The sequence below is a fragment of the Prunus dulcis genome, chromosome 6 (assembly GCF_902201215.1).
Source record: "Prunus dulcis chromosome 6, ALMONDv2, whole genome shotgun sequence".
NCBI classification, from domain to species: Eukaryota; Viridiplantae; Streptophyta; class Magnoliopsida; order Rosales; family Rosaceae; genus Prunus; species Prunus dulcis.
The window spans coordinates 1965050-1985548 of record NC_047655.1 but is presented as its reverse complement, the minus strand read 5'-3'; the positions used below and the strand labels follow the sequence as shown (position 1 = coordinate 1985548).

The 20499-nt window shown below is 38.7% G+C and overlaps 3 protein-coding genes and 1 pseudogene across 4 annotated transcripts; 3 read left to right on the top strand and 1 right to left on the bottom strand.

The window, feature by feature from the left end:
• The first annotated feature begins 1355 nt into the window (after window positions 1-1355).
• On the top strand, window positions 1356-10896 carry LOC117630848 (annotated as a pseudogene). Its single transcript, XR_004586263.1, has 10 exons — window positions 1356-1581; window positions 1893-2025; window positions 2271-2382; window positions 2559-2679; window positions 4617-4678; window positions 7776-8339; window positions 8518-8852; window positions 9386-9580; window positions 9668-9756; window positions 10114-10896. The product of XR_004586263.1 is annotated as a mediator of RNA polymerase II transcription subunit 15a-like (transcript).
• A 594-nt stretch (window positions 10897-11490) lies between these two features.
• Window positions 11491-13493, top strand: LOC117631113 (phosducin-like protein 3). The gene is made up of 4 exons (XM_034364068.1): window positions 11491-11622; window positions 12024-12356; window positions 12435-12784; window positions 13168-13493. The coding sequence occupies exons 2-4, from the start codon at window positions 12109-12111 to the stop codon at window positions 13326-13328; spliced, it is 759 nt and encodes a 252-aa protein (XP_034219959.1). The 5' UTR covers window positions 11491-11622; window positions 12024-12108; the 3' UTR covers window positions 13329-13493.
• Window positions 13494-13851: 358 nt separating this feature from the next.
• LOC117631114 (protein CWC15 homolog) lies at window positions 13852-16939 on the top strand. Its single transcript, XM_034364069.1, has 8 exons — window positions 13852-13981; window positions 14713-14867; window positions 15075-15181; window positions 15326-15367; window positions 15465-15546; window positions 16108-16198; window positions 16296-16402; window positions 16517-16939. The coding sequence occupies exons 2-8, from the start codon at window positions 14737-14739 to the stop codon at window positions 16638-16640; spliced, it is 684 nt and encodes a 227-aa protein (XP_034219960.1). The 5' UTR covers window positions 13852-13981; window positions 14713-14736; the 3' UTR covers window positions 16641-16939.
• Window positions 16940-17203: 264 nt separating this feature from the next.
• Window positions 17204-20351, bottom strand: LOC117633171 (transmembrane protein 245). The gene is made up of 2 exons (XM_034366872.1): window positions 18084-20351; window positions 17204-17670 (listed from the first exon to the last, which is right to left on the bottom strand). The coding sequence occupies exons 1-2, from the start codon at window positions 19935-19937 to the stop codon at window positions 17572-17574; spliced, it is 1953 nt and encodes a 650-aa protein (XP_034222763.1). The 5' UTR covers window positions 19938-20351; the 3' UTR covers window positions 17204-17571.
• Window positions 20352-20499: the final 148 nt, after the last annotated feature.

Below are 20499 nucleotides of genomic sequence, written 5' to 3'. Positions count from 1 at the left end.
GTCCTGATGTAATTGTATGATGAGGATCAAGGAACTTCTGGTCCTGATCTTCATACTGTAAAAACTCATCATACAGCACAATTAATCCATAAAATAAATTGCTAGTAAATAAATTACTGGTATGGACGATAAAACCGCACCATACTTTAAATAAAATTAAATGTGCAGTAAAGTAAATTCATAAAGTATGAGGGTTAATTCCACATCATACTTTAAATAAAATTAAATGTGCGGTAAAGTAAATTCATAAAGTATGAGGGTTAATTCCACGTCATACTTTAAATAAAATTAAATGTGCGGTAAAGTAAATTCATAAAGTATGAGGGTTAATTCCACGTCATACTTTAAGTAAAATTAAATTTACGATAAAGTAAACGTGCTTGTATGTGCACTAATTCTGCTCCATACATTTAAATAAAAGTAAAGGCGTGGACGATAAACCCGCACCACCCTTTTAAATAGATATTGTTGTATGGGTAATAAACCTACACCATACAATAAATAAAATAAATGTGGGGATAAAAACCACCACTAAAAATATAGAGAAATAATAAAATAATAGAAAAAGTAAGATCCTTACAGTTGGTTTGCTCGTATATCTCTCTAGCAGACCACAACTTCTCCACTACTTTTCTTCCTTACATCAACATAATGGTTAGTAGTATAGATAATAGTGCAACACAAAAATTATACCTGAGAGCTTCTCGTGCTGATAACGTGTTATAAAATGAACGGGGATATGTGCGAATATTGAGCTGCACGTAAAGTAGATGAGACACAACATTTAACGAGGTTCGGCTATGCCTACGTCCTCGGAGAGCAGCAACAGTAACCTTTCATTCATAACATAATATGGTTACAACTCTAGTGTTTACAATATGTATGCTCACCTAATTTTCTCTCTATGAGAATTTCTCTTTGCTCTCTTTCTCTTCACACACTCACCCTCTTTCTTCCTTCCCTTCATCTTCTCTCATTTCATCTCACATTACAAGCAAATAGAATGCCTATTTATAGGCAAAGCAAATGGCTTGGTTTGGTGTGTGTGTGTGATTTGGTTTGGTAGGTATGAGGTTTGGTTTGATGGGTGTGTGGTTTGATTTGGTGGGTGTGTGGTTTGATTTTGTGTTCAACTTGAATGTTAGAGCATGTGTTGAACTTGAATGTTAGTTTGCAATGTGGGCTTCACCCATTTTACAACACCTTATTTAATGAGTTTATTAATCATTGAAACTATTTCGATGATATAGTAAATTAACATATTCTCATATTAAAAAATTAAAATAAAAACCAAAATAAGAACATGATCCTTTTTAAATCGCACAAAACTTCTCTTTTTTCTGTTTTTTTCTTTTTAAAATTTTTGGATACTCTTTCTTAAGTCTTAAGCCAAAAACCAATTGGCACAAGCGAAAAAACACCATAAACATAACGAGTTTCATTCAAGGTTCTCCAATTTGAGTCTCTGAGCCTGATGACCTCCTTTGTTTCCCCTATAGCCCTATATTCCTAATTAGGCAACATTTTGTTTTCACGTCCGTATTGTTCACTTCAAGCTCCGGAAACTTTTCAAAGAAAACGGTAATTTTTTTTTTTTTTTTTTTGGTATCAATTTTGTTCTGTAATTTTTTTTTTCCCTCTGATTGGCGTAAATTGTATTGGGTTTTCGATTGTATGTGAATCTTAAGTTTTGGTTTTGCATATGTGAATTTAGGGATTGTATATTGGAGATTTTCATGACAAAATCATGTTTAAAACCAGCTTAGATGGATGCATTTTCTGACACAAAAGTGTATCATCGTTCAAGTTTATCTAGATTTGTACAAATTTTGTACCCTTTCGTACTTTTTCATTGAAGTTTCTAAATTTTGTGGCTTTTTCTTTATTGACAGTTTGTTGGGTTCCTTGGATTTTGATGGCTACCAATAATTGGAGGCCTCCTCAAGTTAGAGAGCCCCCCATGGATGCAGGCAATTGGGGGAGTCAACTGCAGCTAGAGTCAAGGCCAAGAATTGTCAACATGATGTAAGCGTTTTATGTTTATTTTAGTACAAGCAATAGTCTAAACTATAGGGGAATGGGTTTCTCACACCAAGGTGCCATGGAGTTTGAACCTAAGATCACTAATCCCGTTGAAAAAAAAAAAAAAAATTCTTAAAAAAGCTAATTGGATTAAATTTTTTATCCTGATGAATTCACTTTTGTGGTTATGAACACTACCTCCATGCCTTGGTTGTCAGTAACTTATTTTAAATGTACTGCATGTAAAGAATGGATGCATTGAAGAGGCATTTCCCCTGCTCTGGTCAAGAGAGCTCACCGGAGCTCAAGAAAATTGCTGTAAGGTTTGAGGAAATGATTTATACTGCTGCCACAAGGGAGGTACTTCCGTAACTCATGGTCCTAATTTTTCATGGTACAAGACATGCAAGCGTACTTAGAGATGTACCTATTCTACTACGCATGCAGTTTCTTAAATAAATATTGTCTGTGTTTCAACTTTCTTTACATTTTGGATGACAATGTATTCTAAGTTTAGCATGGATTGCCTTGTACAGTCGGATTATTTTGAGAAAATTGCTCTGAAGATATACTCACTGGAGACCAGATCTCAGAATGCAATAGAAAATTCTTCACCAATTAACTCTGCTGGTAATATCAACAGGCCCCCTGATCCAGGTAAAAACAAATATGAAAACTATGTTACTATTTCATGCACCTGAACAAATTTCAGCTGCACACTGTCAACTACCCCTTTCTTCTCCCGGCCTGCATAAGAACAATTTTATTAAAAAAACCAATATGTAATTAGTGAACAAAAGTACAACAACCAAAATTTTAACTAAGACACCTCTACCAAATTTTACTTGAAATAAATATATTTACGATACTACTGCTTTCAATCCAAATAGATAAAATAAAGGGCGAACTTCCTAAACTCTGATGAAGTAGATGCCCACAAGGATGCCCAAAGCCGGATCCGATTCCATAACTGATCTATCTAATCACCCTTGACATTATCAAAAACTCTCCTATTCCTTTCCACCCACACTACCCAAAAAACTGCCAACAAAGCACATCTTCCCAGAACTTCTCCCCGTTTCTTTCCTCCAAAAAAATTAAACCTCTCTCCAAACAATGCACTACAAATTAAGTAATAGTTGTTTTTGTATTCTAAGCATAGCTTTTTTCTTGACGGGTAAATTCTAGAAAAGTTCTGTTGTCTCCTTATTCCCATATTTCTTACCTGAGAAGATTCATTGTACACACACACACACACACACTTGTGTGGTGAAAATTCAAGACTGGAATCTGGTTGCTATATAATTTTTACTTTAGTTTTTAAGGCAAGGGATCAATTGATGAGAATAAATGGAATTTATCGTATACCTGATTTCACATTTGTTTATTTATTTGGTGTTTATTCTTTCTATTATGCACTTTAGTACCCTTTTATTTGTTGACCTTTTAATGCATGTGCTTTCAGGTTATTCAGACAGATGCATGTCTTGGGCGAAATTTTAGTATTCTATATTTTTATTTTACTTTGATTGGGCCTATTACCATATTGCATTATGGGTCAACGTTGTCTTTTTTTATGTGATTTATCAGGTGGTGTGATGTAGACAGGCTCCCTAATTATTTATTTGCTTTTATGATACATCTTTGTTTGCCCTTTTTTGTGTTTTAAATGTTAATTAGCAATATCTAATGGACGTGAAATTTGTGAATTGTGTCTGGTAATTTGATGATCAGTGTGGTTTAAATGTAAAAGGAACTGAGGGCGTTGACACAGGAATAAAGATAAAAGAAGCTAAATCCCAACTTGATGAAAAAAAATTCAACTTTGTTCTTGTATTCTTAATATCAGTAGACTGACCTGCAGTTCAATTATAGAAAGGAAAACCCCACAAGGATCATGAGATAGTTATATGAAATAATAATCCAGAAGGACAGGGAAATAGTTACAAAACCCCCTAAAATGGGTATATTACCACCTTGATTCCCGTAAGTGTACCTTTCAACTCTGGTGCTTCATGTTTGTAATCGAAGTTGTTTGGAGATATTATCTGTGATTTGATTGATGTCTTAGTTTTTTCATGACGTATGGTGGTAGAGAAAATGTTTTTATATATTGTTAACGCCTTTTCTCTTGATATTCAACTCTAAAAGTTTCTTTTTCTTTGGTAAAAAGTAATTGTGAAACCTCATCTGAAGTGTCTTTCTTCCCTTTTAGTTTTGAAAATATAGCTTTTTATTTCTTCAGGTTTGCTTCAATTGGTTTATAGATAAAGGGTTTTGGGTGGAGCCTTATGGTTATGTTACTGTGTTTAGTAAATGTAGTTGCCCATCAATGTACTATCTACAATTTACTGCATACGTATTCCTGTTCCGCTTCAGCTCATGAAGCTTCTAGTATGTTCTAATGCTGTAGGGAATGATATTTTCATTCTATTTTACGAAAAACACATCTTTAACTGTTTTGGGCAGGATAGTTTTCCATTTTTCTTGCCGCTTCTGCAGGCAATGCTTTTTCAAAATTATAACCCTCATAATCAAATTTTGTACGATCTTATGTGCTTACATTGACACATATTTCTGCATTTCATCTCCAGATTCCGCAGCCCAGACTGGACATGCAACTAGGGGTGATTGGCAAGAGGTGGTCTATCAAAAAGTAAGATGTCCTGTCTTGTTTTCCAACAAGTGAATATGAATGCCTTGTCATCACAGAGTGGGGTTAATATGCTACATGTAAGAACCCAAAACAAAATATCTAAAAAGAAAGAAAATATCTAAAAAGTAAGGAAAATATCTTTTAGCGAAAAGACAATTTTGCCCTCGCATTATTTAAAGGGGAAAATGTGACTTTTTGATCGAGAAAGAATTTGGGAATTCCGCTTACGCCATTGCGTAGAGCGCGGCGAAAGGAGTTCGTAGACACGAAGTAGACCCGAATCGGAACCGTAACGAAGAAGTTATGGTCTAAAAACCGCGAAGGGCAAAATGGTAATTTGGCCAAAAAGTCAGATTTATATACCCCTCTCTCTCTCTCCCCCGTCAGCTCTCTCTCTCCTCGCGAATTTGCCCAGCAGCCGACCTTCGCTCGCTTTCGACGTCGCCACGGCCACCACACTTGGAACCGATCTCCGCCGTGGGTACCGTTGGAACCGTGACTCAACCGCCGTTCTTTTCCGACCAACACCAGCCTCGGGGGTGCCGGAATCTGGCCGGAAAACCATGGTTTCCGACGACGGTTCGTCCGAATGCAACCCGAACTTCCAGCTCGAAATTTTCCTTCGTTTCTCCACCAAATCGATCGAGTAAGGTATGGTTTTTGAGCTATTTTTCGTGCTCTAGCTGATGGGTTTATGGGCTTCGTCCGATTTTAGCTCTAAGGGGTTCGATTTTGAACTTGAAAATTCGGCCGAACTTCGGCCGCTCAAAACTACCATTTCCGGTCACTTTTTGGGGGTTGTCCAAGAACAAAAGTGACTCCAAATGGGGTGTTTTACCTAGGGTAGGAGTTTGGAGTCTCGGTTCCACGATTTTTCGGCACACCCGAATCGCTTTGGACACCCGATCTGCCCGCGCGTGTAGCAGCGCGTGGGCCAGGGTGGTGGCATGGCTCTGGCCAGTTTTGAGGTCCTCGTGTCGTCACGAGCGCGTGGGATTTCGCGGATCTCGATTCGGAGTCCGTTTGAGCCCCGAACGGATTTTTCATATCGCGCGATCCGTGGGTGCAGTGTCGTGTAATCGTTGGATCGCGCTGAATTTTGGATATGTCGGTCTACGTGATTTCAGGATCGCGTAGGATTCGACGGATTGCGAATCGGAGTCCCGGATACTCCGGAATCGCGAACCCTGGGGCTAGGGTTAGGGTTTTAAGCGATAATGCGATTTTGGCCAATCCGACCGTCCGTTTCGGACCAAATTCGCAGAACATGGTTCCCGTTCTATGAGAAACCTTCAGGGAAGTCCAGATTGGCCATCGGAGACCGTGGACCCCACGGGTCCCGGGTCGGCCGATCTGACAGTTATCGCTTAGCTGAGTATCGGACCTCCCAAAACTGGTCCAACTATCCGAAAAGGCTAATGTGGGCATAGGAGTAATTTGAATTGAAAAGCACGTATTTTTAGGAGCCGGGGGCAGGGTGTTTAGTTGAAATTCGTTTTACTCAGCAATTTACTAATTTAATCTTTCGGGGTAATCAGGCACCAGGAGCCCGACAGAATTGGAAAAGAGACTTTCGAGGGGTCGAAGTAGCTCGGACCATCTGTGAGTGGACCTTCTTTCCTAAATCAGATTTCATAAATGATTTGATGTGCTTGTATATAAATAAGTTTTATAAATGAGTTTATATTGATTTTATATAAATAAGTTTTCAGAAATGAGTTTATTGAATAAATTTCTTATTTGATCTTGAGCAAGTTTTACTACAGTTCTGAATATGATCAGTACAGTAACAGTTTTATAAATCTGTGCTGCTTATTTATAAGTTATAGAAACAGAGTTTGAGCTTGAAATTAAATGAGACAGCAGCACAATCTGAGGTTTCAGTTTTAACTGGATTTTCTAAAGGAATCTATTTTAAACCCACCTCGTACCCATTTTCTTTATGGTGATTACCCAGAGTCGGACCGATGTCTACGGACATCCAGTCTGATTATAGTTCAGTCAGTGCACTTGACTTTGCCTCACGAGTTTCGGGGACGCCCGGACCGTGAGTGCCAGGATTTGCGGCTCGGCAGACTTGGTGTCCCGAGACCTGCCAGGATTGCGGCTCGGCTGACTGTGTCCCCGAGACCTGCCAGGATTGCGGATCAGGCCGACTACGGTCCCCTGCATCCTGCCAGAGCGACTCGAGCTGACTTGGTGTCATCGAGGAATCTGCCGGCGGGACAGGCTGATCATAGTCCCCCGATTTCGCCAGTTTGCGGCTCGGGTAGCCTGTGTGACGCCCGAGACCTGCCAGGGAATTGGAAATGACAGGGGTACAAACTGGTGGTATTTTCAAAGGATTTTGAGTTTCTTTTATATAATTATGATTTTCAGTTATTTTATATCAGCTTTTCTGAGTTTCCAGGCATTAATACATTTATACAGTTTGTTCAGTTATGCAAGGCTCGAGTACAGTGCTTTTATACAAATTTGATTTCAGTATTTTATACAACCTTGATTTCAGTGCTTTTGAGTAAAATTTATCGAGTTTGGTTATGATTTATATGGAATGCTTTGAGTTTAGTAAGCTTTAAATGGAAGGTGCGTATTCAGTTTATTTAAGAATTTCTATAGAGAGGGTTATTTTGATTATTAAACTGTTTTTAAGAATTCTTATGTTGGTCCACTCACATCTTCAAACTGTTTTCACCCCCAGGCTGTAGACATACGCGGGATCCACCACCGGGCCACTCATAACCTCAGTGCTTCAAGTCAGGTAGAGTTTATAGAAAATCCCTGAAACCTTGAAATTTAGAAAGTGCTCTGATATCTCGTTGAAACTGAAAAATTGGAGTTGGGATTTTGTATTTGAATTATTCTGGCAGTTGGTGTGGATTAGTTGAATGTTTAACAGGTGAAGCGTTTTGGGAATGGTCAAAATACAGGGGAGACTCTGCCGAATTTTCGGCAGAAGTCTATGGAAATTTTAAAGAGAATTTGAAGTAAGAAGGGTAAAAAGGTCATTTGTGCCCGACATTTGCCAGGGGTCGGACACGCACAGGAGTTGGCTCGAATTCCAAAGTGAAAATTGGGTCGAGTCCTGTCACTACAGGCAAACATGAATTCCATTCAGTCAAATTCTGGTATGCTTCAACACCAGCATATAAAACAACAGCAGGAGCAGGAATTCAATTATGTAAATGAGTTAAAGATGAGACGAGCTGCAGGCCAGTGTGCTTTTTCCCATCAGCAATTGAAATCAGGACCTCCATTTCCTATTTCATCAACAACCCAATTCCTTCAGGCTGCATCCCCTAAAATTTCGCAACATTCTTCACCCCAAAATGACCAGCAGAATCTACTGGCTCACACAAAAGCTGGAACCTCTAGTTCCCCATTTGTCATCCCATCTCCTTCAACTCCGATGGCTCCATCCTCTGTGCCAGGGGATTCTGAGAAACCCTCCTCGCTTGCAAATGCTGGGAAGATTGGGCAGCTACAAGCAACTGTTGTCGGATCACAGATCCAGTCCCTTGCCATTGGCACCCCTGGGATATCAGCCTCTCCTTTGCTTGCTGAATTTAGTGTACCAGACGGTACTCATGTTAATGCTTTGTCAACTATTTCTGGCAAGTCAAATGTTACAGAGCAGCCTCTTGAACGGTTGATTAAAGCGGTTAGTAAAGCTGATTAGTTTACATCTCTCTCTCTCTCTCTCTCTCTCTCTCTCTCTCTCTCTCTCTCTCTCTCAGAGTGCTTGAAATGTTTTATCAGTAAATACTTTCTAAGTTCTTGTTTTCCTCAAATTCCTTCAACCGTGTTTGACATAAAATTTATGTAATTTGAACTTTCAGGTGAAATCGATGTCTTCAAATGCATTGAGTGCCTCAGTCAGTGACATTGGCTCAGTAGTGAGTATGAGTAGGATAGCAGGGTCAGCACCAGGCAAGGGATCTAGAGATGCAGTTGGTGAGGATTTGATTACCATGACAAAGTGTTGTCTTCAAGGAAGGAATGTTTTGACTCGTGATGGAACAAATGGGTCAGGAAAATAAGGCGCTTCACTAGTGCCGTGCCCTTAAATGTTGTGCCATCAGCTGGCAATGATTGTTTCAGGCAGTTGGCCAGTTCAGAGACATCTGACCTGGAGTCAACCGTAACATCTCGTATCAAGAGGCCTAGGATTGAGGTATTAATCCTTTTTTTGGTATATGCTTCTAGAAATGACAGCTGTTGCAGTTGTAAAAGCTTTGATTGGGCACACTTAAAATATTAAAAAAGGATATCACATCATGAAATGAAATTTCCAGCAAGACTGCAAAGCTAGTTGCTTTCCTGCACACCTATATGCATATGCTTCTTGTGTGCCTGGAGTGCTTTGGCACATTCTGAGTGAGGCACTTTCCTCCGTGTGATGAGTCCACTGTTAAAGATGTTACATTGCTTTTAGATTAGAGGAAAAAAGAAACTTTTGTTGAATGAAGTGATTGTTTGTGTTTGGGAAAAAATAAAAAAGTGCATTTGAGGGCATTGAAGGCATAATGAGAGATTCGTTACTGGACCAAGAAATTTCTGAACCAACCTGAACACATATCATTTATTGCTGGTCTTAACTCAATGTTATTTGTTTAAACAGTTCCCCGTCTCAAAGTATTTCAATTTCTGGTCAAAAGGTTCATTCCTGCTTCTTCATTGGACATAATTTTGTGGTTTATCTTGCAGGCTAATCATGCTCTTTTGGAAGAAATAAGAGAAATAAGGCAGCGGTTGATCAACACAGTTGTTGATATCAGTGATGAAGATGATGACCCTAGTGCACCTACTGCTGATGGGGGTAAAGGAACCATTTTCAAGTGCTTTTTTGATGCTGTGGCTTTCGGTCTGGACTTGAAATCGCAGTATGCTTCAGCACAGATGGTGGGCTCTCAAACGTTAATGCAATGACTTCTTACCTGTCTTCAAGATATTTATATTTCGTATTTACCTGCCTTTAATATGGTGCAGTCACCAATTCATCCATTAAGACTGCTTGTTCCCAGCAATTATCCCAACTGCTCTCCAATGCTCTTGGACAAGTTTCCAGTTGAAGTCAGGTGAGGATAGGCACTCTGCCTTTACGTTCTGCTGCTGCTGCTGCTGCTGTTACATAAACTAAGAGATGTAGCATTTCTTATTGAGAATTCTCAGCCATATGGGCTTATGTCCTTTCTTATTTACCCCCATTCTGGTGAATTCCTATTTCAAACGCAACATGCCGTAATGATCAAACAAAGAATCTATTCCTCAGTTTGTGTCGGTGACAGTATGTGGCGCTGTAATGGTCAAACAAAGAATCTCTTTATTTATTTTCAGTTCTCTTTTGAGTTTATGTACTCATTTTGCTTTCATGTGTTAAATTCTAAAGGTTTTCTTTTAAGCATAAATTTGACTTTACTGTTCTGATTTGGCAGTAAGGAGTATGAAGATCTTTCTGTGAAAGCAAAGTCAAAGTTTAGCATATCTCTACGAAGTATTTCAGAACCCATGTCCCTTGGGGAGATAGCAAGGACCTGGGATGTTTGTGCATGTGCAGTTATTTCCGAGCATGCGCAGCAGAGTGGTGGAGGCAGTTTTAGCTCAAGGTATGGGACATGGGAGAACTGCTTGGGTGCTGCTTGATCATCTCTCTTCAGACCTGAAAAAGCTAGTCCAAGGGTCGTTATCTAAACCGTGATGCATAGTTTTTCTACCGCTTTTTTGCTGCAACGATGAAGCAGGTTTAGGATAGTCTGCATGTATAGGAGGAATCTGTGATGTTTTGTATATGGTCAGATTTTCCGAAGTGAATAATCTTGGGATAGTTCTTGTTGGATTTTTCCAAGGTAACTTCTGTGTGTTGTAGTTTTGATACTGTAAATCATCTGTGATCTGTCTGTATGTTTTCGTTGGGTTATGCCGCATTATGCACTATTCTGCTACGTCTGCTTGTAACAAAATTGTATCAATATTCTGCCTTCTGCAGGACTCGTGTCATGACCGCCCCCAGCAGTAATAATGTGTGAACTGTCACAATGTGAATCGGTTCGTTAATTTGTTTTTCCCCCCTTTTAAGGGAGAGAAAGGGGATATGGATTGTTTATGTAAAAAATGGAGATATGAATCTTCTCGGTTTTTTGTTGTTCTTATTTAAACTTATATGTTCTACGGCTGCATTTGGATCGGGGAAAGAAATTCACTCTCATTTATTTTCCAAATTGATGAGAAAAGGAGACTCATTTCCCATGTTTGGTAGCGTTGGGGAAGCTGTTTATGTTTGATTTGGGTAGGAGTTGAAAAAATATATTTTTTTTTTCTTTTCAATTATACAAAAATATATTGGGGCGTCAAATATGGGCTTAGCTAAGTTAGCTAGAGCGGATGTGTTCTCCACCCGAATTTGAATTTCCTTCCTTGTAGTTTAAATTGGATTAAAGTAGAATATCGTTTGGATTTAAAAAAATCATGTTGGAGTAATCAAAAAAACATATTTAATCTTCTTTTTTATTAATTACCTATGCGAATGGAAAATGAAATTCAATTGGGTTGGAGGGTTTCATTTAATTTCTTTTGTTTCGACTCACTAAACATAAGAAATTAAATTATTTTCTAAACTAATTTGCTTGCAAACCAAACGCCTACAATTTATAAGTATGGGTGTGAGACTAAGGAAAGATAGAAAAGATTAGGAAAAAAAAAAAAAGAAAAAAAAAGAAGAAGAGGATAAACTGGCGGCAGCTAGAGTTCATAAGCCCAATGGGCCGACTTTGTACCCGAACAGAACTAAAGCGAAGATGAGGATGATTTATATCCCAAACCGAACCGGAATTTTTACGATATCTTTCTTTCTCATACAAGAAAAGTGCTCGACAGAACCCAAAAGAAATGCAAATTGCTGGCTTCACTCTCTGGTCGAATCAAATCGAAGAACGAAATTGAACAAGGTAAAAACCCTAAATTTCATCAACGCAAACTTCGGATGAATTATTTACGTGTGGATTCAATTGTTTGCTCGCGCCATTTTTTCCTTTTACTTCAGTACTTCTTTCTGCGAATAAATCCCAAAAAATTTAGGTGTGCGTTTGGATGCTGAGAAAAACTTGAGAAAAAGTTAAAATTTCTTCAAAGAATTAGGAAATTTGGCCTAGTTTTGTTTTCAGCATCCGGCGATTAATTTAGTCATATGTTTCATTTCTCTAATTTTTCATGGATTTCCTTGCTTGTTTGCTGAAGAAAGCATGGAAACGAAGATAATTTGAAAGTTTAGGTTGCATTAACACTAAATTGAGTCTGATTTCTGATGGATGTTTTGTTGAAATCTTTCTTCTGCTTGCATCAACCCCAGTACATAAATCTAGGCCAAGTAACAAAGACTGAAAACGAACTTAACAAAGGAGAAGGGAAGTTCCAGAGAGAGAGATTGAGAGAGAATGGCGGACTATCACTTTGTTTACAAGGACGTGGAAGGAGCATCGACGCAGTGGGACGACATACAGAGAAAGCTAGGGAACCTACCGGCAAAGCCACCGGCGTTCAAGCCAGCACCTTTCACTCCAGCCGAGGATGAAGCCTCTCTTCCAAAGGACAAGTCCTGGATCGATGAAAAGACCGAACAGGACCTGGAAGACCTGGAAGACAATCCCGATCTCGACGATGATCGCTTCCTTGAAGATTACAGGTCCCTAATTGTTCATTATTGTCCTAATTACTTCATATTGAAAATGTAAATGTGAAAACTGGGTTGGTGTTGGATTAGGAAGAAGAGGCTGGCTGAGTTGAGAGAAGCAGCTAAGGTTGCGAGGTTTGGATCAGTTGTGCCGATTTCAGGATCAGATTTCGTGCGGGAGGTTTCGCAAGCTCCGGCTGATGTTTGGGTTGTTGCGGTTCTCTACAAAGAAGGAATTGCGGAATGTGGAGTGTTGATGCAGTGCTTGGAAGATTTGGCTACGAAATACCCAGCTACCAAATTTGTCAAAATAATATCAACCGACTGCATCCCAAATTACCCAGATCGTAATGTTCCCACTGTTTTGGTGTACAACAATGGTGCTGTCAAAGCAAATTACGTGGGCTTGCAGAGCTTTGGCAGGAGATGCACACCTGAAGGTATTTTCACTTTGAATTCAATTGGGTTCTTTTGAGCTTCATGTTTCATTTTGCTTTCTTTTTCACAGATGGAGAGAGATTCCAGCTTCTGTTGGATTATCAAATGGGAAAATGAACTGGTTATTGAAATTCTTAAGCTTTGCAACTCAAGTGAATTAACATGATGTATATTTTTTTTAACACAATATTTTGACCATAAACTTCAATACTGGTTGTGGCCCTTGCTGCATTATGAGATCATTTTGGACCATTTATACGTTTCTTTTACTGAATTTGGATACGCATGATTAGTATGATACTTGGGCCTTGATGTAAGCCAGTATTCTATGAAATTTCTTATACTCTTTTTGATGAAATTTTTTCTGTGGACTCCTGAATATCAGGTGTAGCATTAGTCCTCTGCCAATCAGATCCTGTGCTCAATGATGGCCAGAGCGGAAATGATCGGTCAAGGAAAGCTGTGATCGACGGAGTTCGCAAGAGGTTTATAGAGAAAGTTGTGACAGAGCATGAAAATGATGACGATGGATCTTCAAGTGATTAGGTTTTATATTGGTCCCTTTTGTAAGAGTTTGAGTTTAGATGAAACAAATGACTCTTGTTTGTGCATCTTTTTTGTTCTTGTACAACCTTTTTGGTTTTCTCATTATTTGTGAAAGAGTATGATTGTGATGTGTTAAGAGTAATGGAGCTTTGTATGCTACTAGAATACGGATATGCAATTTACCAAAAAAAACAAAGAATACGGATACGTGTATAACCTACATGTACACGTTATAATATGAGTGGACATTTTTAGGATTTAGTATCAACACATGTGGACAGGTTATACAACTCGTGATCATATTTCAGTACTATATTATAATTACTCGATTTGTCACAATATAAAGCGATTTTTTGACCTTTTTCAGGCTTGTGGTAGCTAGAGCTCATAAGCCCAATGGGCCAACCATGTACCCAAACAGAACCAAAGCAAGATGAGGATAGCTTTGTATCCGAACCGACCCGGATACCTTCACCGTCGCAATGCTTTCTTTTTCTTTTTCTTTTTGTTTTTTTTATAGGAAAAGTTATACTTTCTTATATATGAACGAAGTACAAATTGCTTTCCAGCACGAAAACAAAAAACAAAAAACAAAGTTCAAATTGCCAACGTTTCTCTCTGCTCGAATCAAATCGAAGAACAAATTCAAGAAGGTAAAAACCCTAAACTCAGGATCAATTCTTTTCGTATGTGTTCAAATGATGTTGGTGCCAGTTTTTGTGCTTTAGTATTTCTCTTTGCAAATAAATAGATGCCAAAAGTTTTAGGGTTACGTTTGGTGCTGAAGAAAACCTGAGAAAAATCTAAAATTTTCTTCGAAGAATTGGGAAAAGATTGTTTTCAGCCTCCGGCGGTTAATCATCTGTTTCCTTTCTCTAATTGTTAATCATCTGTTTCCTAATTTTTCGTAGATTTCGTTGCTTGTTTGCTGAGAAAATAATGGAAACGAAGAGAAGCTGAAATTTCAAGTTGCATTAACTCGAAATAGAAATTGAGTTTGATTTCTCTTGGATATTTTGTTAGAATTTTTGTTCTGCTTGCATCAACCCCTCTTTCTTTTTTGGTCAAGGCCCCTCATCATCGGCTTCTTCTAATCTTTAAATCCATAACTTTCGTGCCACCACCAGGAAAAAGAACGCCATTGTCAAATTAGTGTCTGTTTTGTATAAAATAAAGAAGAAAAAATTCTTAAGGGTAGCTCAATGATTGAAAATAACCTTGAATTTCAGTACTCTCTCCCTCACACACTTTTGTGTGTATGTATTTGTTTTATTTTTATGTGCTATTTGCACTCAGATGTATTTTTTGAGCATTGTACGTATGTGATTATTGGTGTAGGCTTGTGGATGGTTTGTGAATTTTAAGTTTATTGTTTGGTTGACAGGTTTTGTGAATATAATTTGAAGACATGACGACTGCGGCTCGACCCACGTGGGCACCTGCAAAAGGTGGTAATGAACAAGGTGGTACTCGGATTTTTGGCCCTTCTCAGAAATACTCTTCAAGGGACATGGCGGCCCATACAACTCTAAAACCCAGGTTGGTCCTTGTCATTGTTACAGATATTGATTTTTGTTAACTAGTTTGGAGTGTGTCGCATCGAATTCTAAATTTCCACTATTCCGTTCAATATTTGTGGTCTTTGTTACAAATCCGTCTTTCTGATATATATTATATGTGAGCTGGTTTTCCTTGGATGCTAATTTTAAACTTTGTCTTTGTTGGTGTGTTATGTGTATCTAACAGAAAGGAGGGGCAAGACACCCAGGACGAGTTGCAGAAGAAGAACCTCCGAGAGGAGCTGGAAGAGCGTGAGAGGAAGCATTATTCATCAAAGGATAAATCGTATAGTTGTATGATATCTTCCACACCTTTTTTTAGTGCCTTTCTAGGGGGTGGGGGGTGGGGAGCGGGTTTCTTTATTTGTCAATTTCCTAATTATACAGTGATATGATATTCTTTTTTCATTGTTTCTAATTGGTATGTGCATTGTGTAGATGACAGAGATCGCAGGAGAGGAAGCCAGCTGTTGTTGGAAGGTGTATATTCCAGCTCTTACATTTCACATTTTAAGGTAGAAAGTTCATTTAAGTAATTGCTCGCCTTACTAACTACATAATATCTTTATGGTAACAGGGGGCAGAAGGGACACTGAAATTGTGCCGCGTAATGTAGATGCTGATGATTCTGATGTGGAAGTCAAAAGTGATGATGAAAGGTTGGTATTCATTGCATATATATTTGAATGAAAATGCATAAATAATCCCCAGTGAAGTGCTAGCCTAGTTTTGTGTTGAATTATTAGAGTTCTATCAAATCTTTTGTTGCAAGGTATGTGAGAATAGATAGAACTCACCTGATGGTTTTCTAAATTTAAGAAAGGGGCATTGTTTATAAGTCATGTATGTAGTGAACTAGATACATGTTTCTGTCTTCCAGCTTCTTTCATGGTTACTATGGGCTTTGTTTGCTCAACTTCGAAACTGAAGAACCAATTTGCAGCATTTGTTTTATCACAATCACTCATAACTTCTCTGCTTACTGTTGAGGATGTTTTTATTATGAGGGAGTGTTTATGGAACTTCTTGGTTTCCGACTTCCATTTGAATTGATAAAAATATCTGCAGCTCAAAAATAGCTACTTAAAGACTTTCAACAATCTTTTCATTTGTTGGTAGTTATGTTTCATTTGCTTGTATAGTTCAGTCCTTGTTTTTTGGTGGAATGATATTACCACATGATTTGCTGATATATTTGGAACAATTACTTTTTATCATAGTTCTGAAGATGATGATGATGATGATGAAGAAGCTCTGATGGCCGAGCTTGAACAAATTAGGAAGGAAAAAGCAGAGGAGAAGCTACGAAAGGTGAGATATCTATAAATTGATTTGACACTTTATCGTAAGATTATCAATTGCTTTAGTCTCACTGATTGTAACGAATGTCACTTTCATGCTTCCACAGGAACGACAAGAGCGGGAGGAAGAGCTTAAAGTCAAGGAAGCAGAGCTTCTCCGAGGGAACCCATTGCTTAATGGTGCAACAGCCACATCCTTTAGTGTGAAAAGAAGGTTAGTTAAGATTTTACTCATGGCTAGTTCTGTGATCAAATTAAAAAAAAATCAGTAGCTCTATTGGGTCTTTTTTTTCTAACAGCTCTGTTCTTTCTGCATCTTTTGGCCCAGATGGGATGATGATGTGGTGTTTAAAAATCAGGCCCGTGGTGAAACCAAGGCTCCAAAGCGCTTCATCAATGACACAGTCAGGAATGACTTTCACCGCAAATTCCTGCATAAATACATGAAGTAATGTTATAAATCAATCTATATCTTGAGATGGGACCCCCCCAGCAACAAAGTCAAAATGAACTTTGTCTTTAACAGTTGTATGTACTGTAATGTTGCTATTGAATGCACCGTTCTTGATTCAAATTGTCTTGTACTGAAAGAAAAAGAAAAGGGGTGTTGAAGATGTAAGGCATGTAAGCTGGATCTTGATATTGAATGTTACCTGTTTTATGTAGTTGGAAGGAATAGTTTGTTTGTTGAACTTGGTGATGCGATTGGTTTGTGTGAATGGTGAATATTGAAACAAGTTGCAGCTTGGTCTTTGGTGGCCTACAATATTGGTGAGATGGGGATGTTTCTAATATATCTGATTATGATGTGAAATTATAAAAGTCGACAAGTTTTCAGCTTCCTTTGATTAACTGAGGTTATCGGAGGAATGCTTCGTTCCATGAACATGGGCATGAATATCCAGAACTAAATCCATGGTTTCATTTGGAAAAAGTGAAAGTACTGGTAAAGCAAAGTGACTATCCAGAGCTTTTTGTTGCACTCAATTTGCAGATCGACTGAAGCAATACGTAATAGCAAACTGTAATGGACTTTAGATTTTGAATTACTGTACTAGAGTAACACACAAGGAGAAAATCTACAAATTTTCATTTCCCTGCCAACAATTGATAGGATACAAATTACAGCCACCAATCTAATCTTACATCGAATAAGGACGAGAGATACCATAAATGAACTCATCTTACTATACAAAAAAAAAAAAAAAATTGCAAAAAGAACTCACAACAGCCTGTTTCATATTAAGATACAATGAATTAACACACCATGTGAGTGGAGGAAAGCACTCACAACAGACTGGCAAAGAATAATGTGCTTGCAGTTCAGATTAAGCTGCAAACAAATAAATAGAAACTGGTGAGGAAATCAGACAAGCATGCTCTCTACTCAACTTTATCCTTCGGTTCGCCCAGAACAAATTCCACGTACAAATCCTTAAGCGCAATCACAACTGTAGTTATGAGGGGACCCATAATTGCACCCTGAGAACAACGCAAGAAATCAGAAGATTAGCTTAAGATCGTGATGACCAAGGATGACCAAGTTGAATGCAAAGTTTATGTGATGTGATCAAATGTATGAATCTTATGATATCTGATAGTCAATATTATGTCAACCTCCCCTAAGCAATGAAGAATGTTTTCAACATTGTTGTTTCATAATCTCCTCCACTGATGAAAAAATGACCTTATATCCTCTTCTAGGAATTCCTACCCCTATTTTAGTCAGTTCACTATGAAGAAGTAAACCACTCACCCCCACTTCACTAAGTTTTTGAATGTAGAACGAGATGACTTCCTAGAATCCAGTTAAAAAGATGCAAAGTTGAAACTAGTTCAACTCTTAATTGGCTTATTTTCCGAAGTAAAACAGTTATCATCAACATTGTATTTACCTCAAGCGCAGATGGGAACAAAGTCATTCCACCAAGGATGCTAAGTCCTGTAAGATATTCACTATGACCAGGTATATCCTCCTGAATTTCAGATGCGCCATAATCCATAAGCACGAGATGAATAACGGACAAGATGATGGCTACTATATATCTCCCTTCCAGTACCAGTTGAAGAGCTGCTGGAATAGTTGCAAACCATGATGGAAAGATTGGCAGCAGAGAGCTGAGGATTGCAAGAACGGTGGACATGTACAAGAAATGTATTTTGTAGAGTCTTAATAAAAGCCATGTGAGACATCCCTGAAAAATTGCAATCTCAGCTGTAGCCAAAAGAACACCAGATATAGCATTATCAAGAACTTCAACACATCTAACCCTCGCAGACTTTGAAATTGGAAGCATACTCATCACTTGTTCAGTCACTCCACCAGACTCAGATGTGATCAGATAATACAATACCCAGAAGAATACCATTAACTGAGATACAAAATTGAAAATCTCAGCTGCTCCAGAAACAATGGAACTACCAATGGAGAACATAAATTTTGCACTACCTCCAAGAACTGATGTACTACTAGCAAGTATGCGTTGTGATACATCCATTCCTCGAATTGCAAACCCTTTTGCCTTCTCAACTAAATCCTCCCTGGTAATTACTAATTCCCTAACAATTGCATCAACCTCTGTGTAAATATGTCCCCATTCCCTCTTACTGATCCGATTTCTCAAACTCATAAGTTTTTCTGTGTACGGAGATGGGCTAGCTAATGCCGTTGAAGGCTCTGAAGAATTGGCAGACTGTCTTACTATAAAATGCTTAATCCCAGTCGCAAATTCTGTCATATTATACTGCATTGCCAAACTATCTATCTGGTCTGACACTGTTTCATACAACTTGGAAGTGTACCTATCCACCATTCCAGGCACATCATTCTCCTCCATCCACTGCTTAATACCAATCTTCTCCGTGTAATTGCTCTCTTCAACATGTAATTTCAATGAAATCACTGCATCTTTACTCTCAACTCCAATCTTATACGAAAAGAATGTGACACCAACCAAAAATCCCACAATCATAGCAAAAATCAACCCAATTGCCACAATGGTTTTCAACCGTATCAATATCCTTCGGGTGAAAAAGGCGCTAATTGGGCTACGACGAAAGCTACTACACCTCAAAGAGGATACAGTAGACATTGTCGAATCCACACCTTTGGCACTAAACAAAAAGCCTAATCCAAGAATTGCCAGAGAACCAACACCACCAATTCTCTCATAAGCCAGTATAAGTATCCAAAACGATACCAGCCACCTTAATAACTTGGAGAATTCACTCTGATGCCTCCTTCTGTACTCAGATTTAGGCTTTCGGAGAAAAATCCGGAAACAAACTTCTCGAATTTCAACCAGGGTACCAACAAAAACTCGAAACATTGCCACAGGGACAGCCAAAAGAGTCTCAGTGAGGCCAAGTCTTAAGGGCTCAGACCAAAATCCCACAAGGGTTTGTTGTATACCTCTGAGAGGAATTGAACAAAGCACAGCCCACTGAATTGGTCTCAAGTATTCCTCTAAGAGCTTGCCCACAGCGTAAAGTATAAAAATTGTAAAGGCAAGGCCAGCATGAGCCATGGTTATGTAGAGGGCTAAGCGTACCTGGGGATCGCCAGAGAGGGTGGTTTTGTGATCTGGATCGATGCGTTTTGACGGGTCCTTCGGCAGAGCCTGGGGTTCAGGCACCTGGGGCTCAGGGGTTGATGATTTTCGAATTGAGGCTGATCGGAACATGTCTTGCCATGCTGGGCTTGCAGAGGTTGCTTCAGAGCTTGGGTCTGAGTATGGCACTAAAGCCATCTTGAGAGAGACAGAGAGAGAGAGAGAGAGAGAGAGAGAGCTTTATATCAAAATTTGAAGCTCTAATACTTTGCTGTCACTGAAAACAGAGTTCCTTATTATAATTTATATGGAAGGACAGGTTGGAATTTTTTTTGTTGCTGTGTTGAATTGAACTCACAGAAAAACAGAGTTCAGATGGAATGAAGACTGAGAGACAGAGAGAGTCAGATGGGTAATCGGACAGTTGAGTGGATGAAGGAGAGAGAGAGAGAGAGAGAGAGAGAGAACCGAGAGAAGAGAGTCCAGATGGGGTGGGGCAGGCAAGGCTGAAATGGGTGGACTTTTGACCATGAATGAGGGTGTTTGTGTTCCTCTGGCTTTGTAGTTTGTGGATGGCCTGTCTTTCAAGATACTAAAAAGAGTATAAGTTGTATTATTATTGAATCACAAGATTTTTTTCATAAAATATTCATTGAACAATGACCAAATTGCTCCATCACTTTTTTTCACTTTTCTTTTATGATAATAAACTTAATCCTGTCCAAAACTGTCTCTAATTATATCTTAATCCAAAGGGTTA

Bases quoted from the DNA above. Each gene is read 5' to 3' on its own strand.
- LOC117631113 (XM_034364068.1), top strand. From the start codon at position 12,109: ATGGCGGACTATCACTTTGTTTACAAGGACGTGGAAGGAGCATCGACG. The intron at 12,357-12,434 runs GTCCCTAATTGT...GTGTTGGATTAG, and splicing joins CGCTTCCTTGAAGATTACAG to GAAGAAGAGGCTGGCTGAGT. The intron at 12,785-13,167 runs GTATTTTCACTT...CCTGAATATCAG, and splicing joins CAGGAGATGCACACCTGAAG to GTGTAGCATTAGTCCTCTGC.
- LOC117631114 (XM_034364069.1), top strand. From the start codon at position 14,737: ATGACGACTGCGGCTCGACCCACGTGGGCACCTGCAAAAGGTGGTAAT. The intron at 15,368-15,464 runs GTGTATATTCCA...TTATGGTAACAG, and splicing joins AAGCCAGCTGTTGTTGGAAG to GGGGCAGAAGGGACACTGAA. The intron at 16,403-16,516 runs GTTAGTTAAGAT...CTTTTGGCCCAG, and splicing joins TCCTTTAGTGTGAAAAGAAG to ATGGGATGATGATGTGGTGT.
- LOC117633171 (XM_034366872.1), bottom strand. From the start codon at position 19,937: ATGGCTTTAGTGCCATACTCAGACCCAAGCTCTGAAGCAACCTCTGCA. The intron at 17,671-18,083 runs GTAAATACAATG...CGTTGTTCTCAG, and splicing joins TGTTCCCATCTGCGCTTGAG to GGTGCAATTATGGGTCCCCT.